Here is a 10041-nt window from a genome sequence, read left to right as displayed (position 1 = left end):
GAGAGGATGGGACTGTTCTGAACGGCTTTCCTGCTCTAGGCTTCCCTTTCCAGTGCGTGCTGGTTGCAGTTAGGTGCAACCCCGCCCACCTGGAGCTTGTGACCTAGTGGCAGCGGCAGCTACTTCTCTCACACAAATAAGAAACGTTTGATTGCGATAAATTCTTCTAGTGGAAAATGCAGGGCGTGTTTTGAGTAATGGGGACTTTAACTTAGTCTGCAGACCAAATGTTCCTGGGGAGATGACTCAAGGGAGGAAAGGGTCAGAAATTACCCATGCGTCAGCAGAGTGTGGCTGGAGCCAGAAATGACAAGACCAAAGGCAGCACACTGGGTGGGGCCCAAGACGAGCACAGGGGTGGCTGCTTTTGAAGACACCACTCCCTTTTCCTGCCTTCAGACGCTTGAAAATCTTGACCTTTCCTCAATCCTTTTGTTTCTATCTCAATTTTTCCTTTTTTTCCCCTAAAAAGCCTAACTGTGGTAACATTTCTTCAAAGCTAAAAGCACTTTTCACTTTTTGACCTTCAAAAATAGGAACGGCCTAACAGCTCCACAAAATGACGTCCAAACGAGAAACCCACCAGCCTGCTAAATACCAACTAAGAACTTGAGCCCTAACAACTTATCTGTGCTTGGAAAATGCCTTTTTTATTTTACTTTTTAAGATAGGTCTTATATAGATCAGGCTGGCTTTTGTAACCAAGACTGCTTTGAGCTGATCGTCTGTTCCTACCTCCTGAATGCTGTAATTGGTATATACCATGAGGTGTGTATCATGAAGTGTGTACCGTGAGGTGTTGTACCGTGAGGTGTGTATAGTGAGGTGTATACCAAAAGGTGTGTACTGTGTGGGATGTACCATGAGGTATGTATGGTGAGGCGTGTACCATGAAACATGTACCATGAGGCCCAAAGGTATATTTTATACCTCTTCCAACACCATATAAGGTTTGTACTTGTAGCATACTTTAGTTTAGTTTGCTTTGGATCTGGGTCTTCTGTTGTCACTTATAGTGACTTCAGAAAATCTTCCCTAATAAAGTAACTAAAATGAATTCCTTTGCTATAGGAAGTTTTGGTAGGAGTGATGAAGCATGTGGTTTACTCTGTCTTGTCCACTGTGTGTGGCTGTTAAAAACTTGAACAAAACTCCAATGATAGCCTTTGCTGGAGAGGCTGTGGAGGAAGGGGAACCCTCATCCATTGTTGGTGGGAATGCAATCTTGTGCAACCACTTTGGAAATCGGTGTTTCGGTTTCTCAGGAAATTCGGGATCAACTTACCCCTGGACCCAGCAATACCACTCCTGGGAATATACCCAAGAGATGTCCTATCATATGACAAGAGCATTTGTTCAACTATGTTCATAGCAGTATTATTTGTAATAGCCAGAACCTGGAAACAACCTAGATGCCCTTCAATGGAAGAATGGATGAAGAAAGTGTGGAATATCTACACATTAGAGTACTATGCTGCGGTAAAAAACAATGACTTCTCAAATTTTGCATGCAAATGGATGGAAATAGAAAACACTATCCTGAGTGAGGTAACCCAGACCCAAAAAGATGAACATAGGATGTACTCACTCATAATTGGGTTCTAGCCATAAATAAGGGTCACGGAGTCTACAATTGGTGATCCCAAAGAAGCTAAGTAAGAAGGTGAACCAAAGGAAAAGCATATAGTTGTCCTCTTGGCTAAGGGAAGTAGACCAAATTGCCGGGGAGAAAATTGAGATCTTGGGGGTGGGGTGGGATGGGGGTAAGGGGAGATGGGGAGAGAGGGGGGATAGGGGGAGAATGGGGGGAGCTTGGGGAAGGGGGAGGATTAGGATGAAGGAAGGTTGGATGGGGGAGCACGGAAGCACGGTTCTTAGTTAAGGGAGCCACCTTAGGGTTGGCAAGAGACTTGAACCTAGAGTGGCTCCCAGATGCCCAAGCCGAGGTCCCCAGTTAGTTCCTTGGGCAGCTGAGGATGGGGAACCTGAAATGACCCTATCCTATAGCAATACTGACGAATATCTTGCATATCATCATAGAACCTTCATCTGGTGATGGATGGAGACAGAGACAGAGACCCACACTGGAGCACTGGACTGAGCTCCCAAGGTCCCAATGAGGAGCAGAAGGAGGGAGAACATGAGCAAAGAAGTCGGGACCACGAGGGGAGCACCCACCCACTGAGACAGTGGAGCTGATCTATTGGGAGCTCACCAAGGCCAGCTGAACTGTGACTGAAAAAGCATGGGATAAAACTGGACTCTCTGAGCATGGCGAACAATGAGGGCTGATGAGAACCCAAGGACAATGGCACGGGGTTTTGAACCTACGTAATGTGCTGGCGTTGTGGGAGCCTAGCCAGTTTGGATGTTCATCTTCCTAGAAATGGACGGAGGGGGGAGGACCTAGGACTTACCACAGGGCAGGGAAAGCTGACTGCTCTTTGGGCTGGAGAGGGAGGGGGAGAGGAGTGGGGGGAGGGGGAGAAGGGTGGGAGGAGGGGGAGAAGGGTGGGAGGAGGGGGAGAAGGGTGGGAGGAGGGGGAGGGAAATGGGAGGCTGGGAGGAGGAGGAAATTTGTTTTTTTTTTCTTTTCTCAATAAAAAAAAAGAAAAAAAAACTTGAACAAAATGCATGAAGCAGGGGTGTTTGAGGACTTTGGACTCCTAATCCTTGGCCTAGGATGTATCCAGTTCTAGGAAATAAATGGTGGTGAGTTAAGTAAAGCCCAGGCTTCTAACCACAAAAAGGTGGCAGGGGCAGTGGCGGCAGTGGCAGTGGCCTTGGCCAGGAGCTCCAGGGAGAATATCAGATCACAGGCTGCAGGAGTGAAGTTCCGTGATTCCTGGGCCCACTGCTGAGCTGTATGGTGATGGATTTATGCTTAGGAGCATGACATAGATGTGAGTAGACTACTGTCCACATCCCAGACTGGCCAGTCGTTGTGTACACAGCTTGGATGCATCTGAACGTCATTGCAGCTGAACTAACATTGGTGCTGCAGCCCTGAAGGCAAGTCAGCACATCTGACCTCAATCCAGTTAGAGCATGCCAAGTAGAAAGGGGAGCTAGACATTTAGGACATCAAATCCCCATTGTCTAGTGTTTAATCCAAGATGACTGCGCATACAAAGAGTAAGGGCAATCTCAATTAGCATAAAAGGCAATAAAAGTAAAAATAAACCAGAAAAGACAACTGATACATATTGATGAAGACAAAACACAAATGTTGACATTACTGAAAACAGAATGTTAGAAAATGCTCTATGAAGCAAGAGTGAGCATTCTTGAAGTGAATGAAGAGGTGAGAAAGATAATGACATGAGGAGAACCAAATGGGCATGTTAGAATTGGTATCAGAATAGAGATGACAGGGGATTGGTGAATTTAAACCCTGATTCATAGAAATTATGTAATATTAATGTGAGGAAAAATTGTTTTTTTTAAATGATCTGAGCCTCAGAAACCTGGTAGAAAACATCAAATTCATGTCAAGAAAATTCAGAAAAAAGAAATAATGTAGGACTCGTTCCCAAATTTGGCAGAAGTAAGAAATATAGTGACCTCTAAACAGGACAAACTCAAAGCAACCTATGCTTATCCATTAAACTGCTGAAAATAAAAACAAAGAAAATATGACAAAGAAACTGTTTTGAAACTAGAGAAAGCAATGCGTCACTTATAAGAAACAATGATTGAAATAACTGTAGAGTTTAGAGAGGACAGAAAATTTTAATGTTGAAAGAACAGAGATGTTAACGTGGAAGTTGATAGTTAATGAAGACAAACCTCCGAGATAAAACATTCTCAGCTGAAATAAAATGAAGAGCATTGCCATCCAACTTGCTCTAAGGCAGTTGCTATAAGGATTGAATCAAAAATCAAAAAATTTCTCAGAAGAAAGCTTAGAATTAACTGACTCTAATGATTAATTCTTCTAAATACTGAAAGAACAAATTTCAATCCTTTACAAACTCCTCTATAATGTAGGAAAGGAGGAAACTCTTCTCAGTGCATTCTCCGAAACTAGTATCACATTGATATGAAGACCAGACAAAAATAATTCAAGAAAACTATAGACTAGCTTCTCTTATAATACAACAAAATACTAGCAAACCAAACCCAGCAACATGTCAGCAAGAGTGTGCATCGTGACCAAAGAGGTTTTATCTTAGCATGCAAGGTTGGTTTAACATGCAATAACCAATTTCTATAGCACACTATATTAAGAAAATAAGAAATAAAACTATGCAGTCTTCTAAGATGGGTCCCCTGGAACTGAAGTTACAGGTGTTTGTGAGCCGCCTGACAGTGCCGAGGGTGCAGAAAACCAAACTCAGGTCTTCAGCAAGAGCAGTACACACTCTTAACTGCAGAGCCATCTCACCAGCTACAGCTTCCTATCGCGTAAACAAATTATCACAAACTCTATAATAAACAAACTCTTGGCTTATAATAACTGTCTCAGAATTCAGACGTCTGGAGTGATGTATTAGGTTTTTTTCCCATCACTGTGACTGAGTATTTGACAGATACAATGTAAGGGAGAAAAGATTTATTTTGGCCCATGGGGCCCGTCATGAAAGGGAAGGTGTGGTGGCAGGACCTGCTGGCTTGAACATGTGACAAACATCACATCACCCAGCAGACAGGGACCTGATAGCTCAGGTCAGAAGCTATAATAACCCTTAAGGCCTACCCTAGTGGACAATGTAAGCCCTGCTTCCCCAAAGCTCCACAGCTCACTTTCAACCAAGCATTCAAACCGGTTCCTTCTGCGGACTGGAAAACATTCCTCCAACCTTCTAACCTTCTAGAAGCTTCCTACAATCTGTTTCTCACACACCATTTATCCATTTCCAAAGCCAGCAACACAGCATCTTCAAATATGTCTGAGTTTGCTTTCGTCGTCCCGTATCTTTCTGACTTTTTAAAAATGGCGGGGCTGGAGAGGTGGCTGTTCTTCCAGAGGACCCCGGTTCAATTCCCAGCATCCACATAACAGCTAACAACTGTCTGTAACTTCAGGTTCTGGGGTTCTGATACCTTCACACCAATCCACATAAAATAAAGTTAAATAATAAAATAAATAATAAAATAATTGTATTGAGACCACCGGGGTAATCCAGGATGATCTAAAGACCCTGTTAGAACGGCACACCTTAGCTCGTGAAGCCCTCTGCCCACGCCAGGAGGGTCCCCTCACCCAGTGCACAGTGATTACACAACCGGAACGTGTGTTTGTGGCGGTTTACATTCCCATCTCCCCTCGTGAGGCGAGGGCTGCATCTGCACTTACCCACTTGAATGAATGAGTCAACGGCAAATGAGTGGCAGGGGCAAAGAAACAAACAACCTAGTAACATACAATGACTATACTTTTGTGTGACAGTCCCAGAGTTTCAGCTTCTGTAAGTGCTAGCCATCTTTCGAGACCTCCGGCCTTGTGTTCTGTGAAGCGGTTTCCTTACCTCTGTCTCCACGCAGTATCTGTTCCCTTCAGGATCCAGTGGCTTCTCGTGGTTTTCGCGCCTGTCCCACGAGGTATTCCCACGGTCGTAACTAGAGAATTCACCGCTCATCCTCTCTGCCTCAGTTTCCTCAAGTGTGACAAGCTTGGCGGGATCAGGGTGGCGCTGGCGGCGGGCTGTGGAGAGGCGGGAGGCGGCCACGGGAGGGCGACGCAGACCGCGGACGAGCGGGCGGCCGGGTGGGCGGGGCGGTGTCCGGCGGGAGCGCGGAGGGACGCGCGACCCCGCGATGGGCCCCGGGGCGCGGCTGGCGGCGCTGCTGGCGCTGCTGGCCCTCGGGGCCGGGGACCCCGCGGCCGCCACCGCGCGGGAGGACACTTTCTCCGCGCTGACCAGCGTGGCGCGCGCCCTGGCGCCCGAGCGCCGGCTGCTGGGGATACTGAGGCGCTACCTGCGCGGGGAGGAGGCGCGGCTGCGCGACCTGACCAGGTGAGGGCAGCGCGGGGGTCCGGGCTATCAGGATGGGCTGAGACCCAGTGTGACTTCCAGACCAGCGTTACGTTCTGTACAGTCATATGCAGTAACGGTGCAGGGGATCCCGAGACAGTTTGTGGGGGAGTGGGGGAATACCTTGTGAGAGCGCTCTCTCTCTCTCTCTCTCTCTCTCTCTCTCTCTCTGACAGTTTGTGGGGGAATACCTTGTGAGAGCGCTCTCTCTCTCTCTCTCTCTCTCTCTCCCTCCTCCTCTCCTCTCTTCTCCTCCCTCTCTCCTCCTCTCTCCTCTCTCTCTCCTCTCCACTCTCTATCTCTCCTCTCTGTCTCTCTCTCCCTCTCTGTCTTTCTCCCTCTCCTCTCCTCTCCTCTCCTCTCCTCTCCTCTCCTCTCCTCTCCTCTCCTCTCCTCTCCTCTCCTCTCCTCTCCTTTGCTCTCCTCTCCTCTCCTCTCCTCTCTATCTCTCCTCTCTCTCTGTCTCTCTGTCTCTGTCTCTCTCTGTCTCTCTCTCTCTCTCTCTCTCTCTCTCTCTCTCTGTCTCTCTCTCTCACACACACACACACACACACACACACAAACTGGGTTGCCACCCCCAACATGTCCAAGTTGGTACACTGTGGAAAAGGGTAGCTTGCTGACCATGGAATCCAGCTGAATCTCACAAATGCTGTTGTGAGTGACCCCAGGCTTCCTGTCACCTTACCACAGATACAGTAGGACGGTGAGGTGATCATTTTGGCTCTTCTTTCTCTTCCCACAGGTAAAAGGTCTCTGAATGTAAATTGGAGCTAAGAGGTTATATGTGTGTGACAATATCTGACTCCAACATGGCGAAAAGCTGTTTCAGAGTAGGTAATACTGAGGGTAGCGTGCACAGAACACAGCTAATGTTATTTTCTATTCAGTCAGTAAAGTAGTGCCAAACATTAGAATGTACACTGTGTAAGACGTGGGACACGCTGGGCTGTGTGGCACATGCCTTTAATCCCACACTCAGGAGGTAGAGGCAGGTGGATCACTGTGGTTAGGCCAGCCTGGGCTACAGAGCAAGTTTCAGGACAGCCAAGGCTACACAGAGAAACCCAAATCTCAAAAACAAACAAAAGATTAACTATACCAACAAAAAAGTGGGACATAGGACGCTAATCAGTGTCAAAGAAAAAAAGGAATGTTTGTATATGATGTCACATGGTGTGTGCTTTCTCTGCTTCAGACACTGGGAGGAGCAGTGGTTTCCACATGAATCCAGTCGGCCTTACAGCTTGTCTAGACAGAATGCAGGCAGACCATTTGATTTCTAGCTGTAGCTTTAAACTTCAAATTCTCCCCCATGCCAACACCGGAACCCTCCCTGCTCCACTCGTACTGAATGGTCATTAAGGACGGTCAGTTTCATAAGAGTTGGCTTAGTCCTGTAGTCTGCACTTCAAATAGCCCTCGGTGGTACTGATGACTTGTGTGTGAACAAGCATTTGTCTGGGTGGCGTCATCCAAATTGGTTGGTCACATTCTTACACTAAGAAAAAAAAGTTCTACAAACATGACGCAAGCTTATGAAAAGCTAACAAAAGAGACCTGTCTACATTGAAGGAGCTTGTTTTAATTCCCAGTGTCCATTCTGTTACGTTCTGATGCTCGCCTACACTCGCATCCTCTGATATGCCAGGCCCCAAACAGAGCCCACAACCACTCTGTCAGGGGCTGGTGTACAGAATGGTTTGGAGTCTAGATGCAGGAACTCAACAGTCTGAATTCTCGACTCTATCCTTATCACGTGTTTAAGCTTTAGTTTCCTGATCAATATACAATGATGATTTTTAAAAAGTAGCACTTATTCCCACATGGTTCTTGGAATGATTGAGTTCGAGGTGAAGTTATTTATCATTGTGCTTAGCATATAGAAGATTGCTGGACAACTGTTAACTTTTATGTCTAAGACTGGCTGATCAGCTGGCGGTGGTGGCACACGCCTTTAATCCCAGCACTCAGGAGGCAGAGGCAGGAGGATCACTGTCAGTTCTAGGTCTACAGGTCGAGTTCCAGAACAGTCAAGGTGCACAGAGAAACTCTGTCTCCAATAAATAAATAAATAAATAAATAACAACAAAATGAGATAAGTGTAATCCCAGCCCTGAGGAGACTAAGGCAGGAAGACTACTGTGAATTTGAGGCCAGGCTAGACCACGGTAAGACCCGGTCTCAAATAATGCTTTTAAAACTGCTATCCTGTCAGCCTTATCCACTAACTGACATTCTAAAAGATTAAAAAAGAATTTAAAAACTCCTAGATTCTTTTCTCAGATGACTATGAACGTTTAATTTTGTCAAACTCAATTTGATGTATTAGAGGCTACGATTCTATCCAAGTCTTGCTCTAAAGCCCAGCAAAATGTTTGCTTTTTAAAAATGAGAATTCAGGCAGTTTCGGCTCATTTTTCTATAGTCTCAAGATGATGATTTTATATAAGTTGAAATGTTACTTCTAAGGCCCTCAGCTTGTATTTTTTTTTTTTTGCATTTCCAAATCAGGAAATGAGCAGGGAAGTGTGCTGGTTACGGTGTCCGCCACTGTACTAGCAGGGCTCAGTCGGCATGTGTGTAGCCCATCTCCAGCATATTCGTGTTCCTACCATTTAAAAACTACAAAGAGTGGAATTATTTCTGAGCTCAGAATGAAGCATTCAGAGTGTCTCAGAAGAATGATGACAAAGCCATTTCTCAATCTCAAATGAGAAACATGGACTTGATAGAGCCCATGTATTGCGGTTGAATAGCCTACCCAGGATGCTTATTGCAGGGATTGGGTTGCAAATTTTATGTGCAGATCCTTGAAGGAAGGAATCTGATTTTCCACTCTCAGCAGCATTTATTAAAGCAAAAAGCCATTTGGGAAAGTCTGAGGTTTGCCGTCAGCGTCCCGTAACTCAGTCTCTGAAAAGGAGCTGTTTGCTCAGAGGCTGGGCGTACAGCCAAGTTTTGCATTCCTAGCCAGCCTCAGATATCAGTCTATAGATTTTTTTCCTTTCTTTCCTATGTGGAAGGGGGAAAAGTCGTATTTGACCACGGCATTTCTTGATGTGCTGCAGTAAAGAGCAAACCCCTGGTCTAAAACAAACCAGAATGTGACGTGGATGCAAGGAATACAAGGTGTAGACAGAGCTTTGATAAGATGATTAACGTGGAATAATAGTCACCCCTGTGCCACACTTCTTTCCCTTTGGGCCTCTGTTAGCTGGGTGCCTATTAAACATTTGTCCTAACAGGCAGTCTATAGACCCTAACAGGGAGTCTCTTTATTCCATAGTGGAAAAGGCGATGGGAAGGAATGGCAGATGTGAAGTGGAAAGACCTCAAGATGTCCTCTAGACTAGAGCAGCTTTGTTACCTCCCAGGACAGAGTTGGTTGGCGACTGGGTCAGAATAAGTCTTAGGCCGGCTCCCAGCTCCTCTGTGTCCAACTATCTTGTAAAAATCACTCTGTGCTCAGCCTCAATTGCTCCTGGACTCTTTACTTTTCAGGCTGGACTTGGCTCGGACTCACACTTGTACGCTTTTTTCTGTCTAGCAGTTCGCTAAGTGGTTCCATATGGAGCCCAAGCGGGAAAGAACGGGCTGGTTTGGATTTGGAACCCCAGAGAGGCAGCTCACGAGCAGCCCCATCTTTGGGATAGGAGACACCATGGGACTTGACAGGCTTCTGTGTCTCACTTGAGTCGCCCAGGCCCAGATTCTTGTTCCTTAGTTTGTGCTGAACATTGGACTTTCTGGAAGCTTCGGAGCAAGTACATTGTAAGGATCCAGTAGTCATCAAAATATTTAAACACCTTTCAAGAAGCAGATCAGGTGCCTCTTCCAGGAACCTACCCCTCACCTCTGACGTCACAGCTTTGTGTGTTCAAGGCTCTCTTAGTGTAATCACATTGACTGTTATTTGTTTCATGCTTTTGTGTCCCTTCCAGACACTAAGTATTGGGCATAGGGCAATAAAGGAAGAAGAGAACTTTGTGCCTATAACTCTTTGAACTGGACTGTGTCTTACCTGTGTATCCCTACATACACAGGTACCTATTTAGTATAG

The 10041-nt window shown here is 46.0% G+C and overlaps 1 protein-coding gene across 1 annotated transcript in view; it reads left to right on the top strand.

Annotated features, from left to right (window-relative positions):
• The first annotated feature begins 5760 nt into the window (after positions 1-5760).
• LOC121449977 (prolyl 4-hydroxylase subunit alpha-3) overlaps positions 5761-10041 on the top strand; it is a 29135-nt gene continuing 24854 nt past the window's right edge. The window contains exon 1 of the mRNA XM_041654629.1: positions 5761-5960. Coding sequence (XP_041510563.1) covers positions 5761-5960 — 200 coding nt within the window. The remainder of the gene's footprint in view (positions 5961-10041) is intronic.

The sequence above is a fragment of the Microtus oregoni genome, unplaced genomic scaffold (assembly GCF_018167655.1).
Source record: "Microtus oregoni isolate MIOR12 unplaced genomic scaffold, Mior012 000000F_ref0000247, whole genome shotgun sequence".
NCBI classification, from domain to species: Eukaryota; Metazoa; Chordata; class Mammalia; order Rodentia; family Cricetidae; genus Microtus; species Microtus oregoni.
This window is presented reverse-complemented; position numbering and strand designations above follow the sequence as displayed.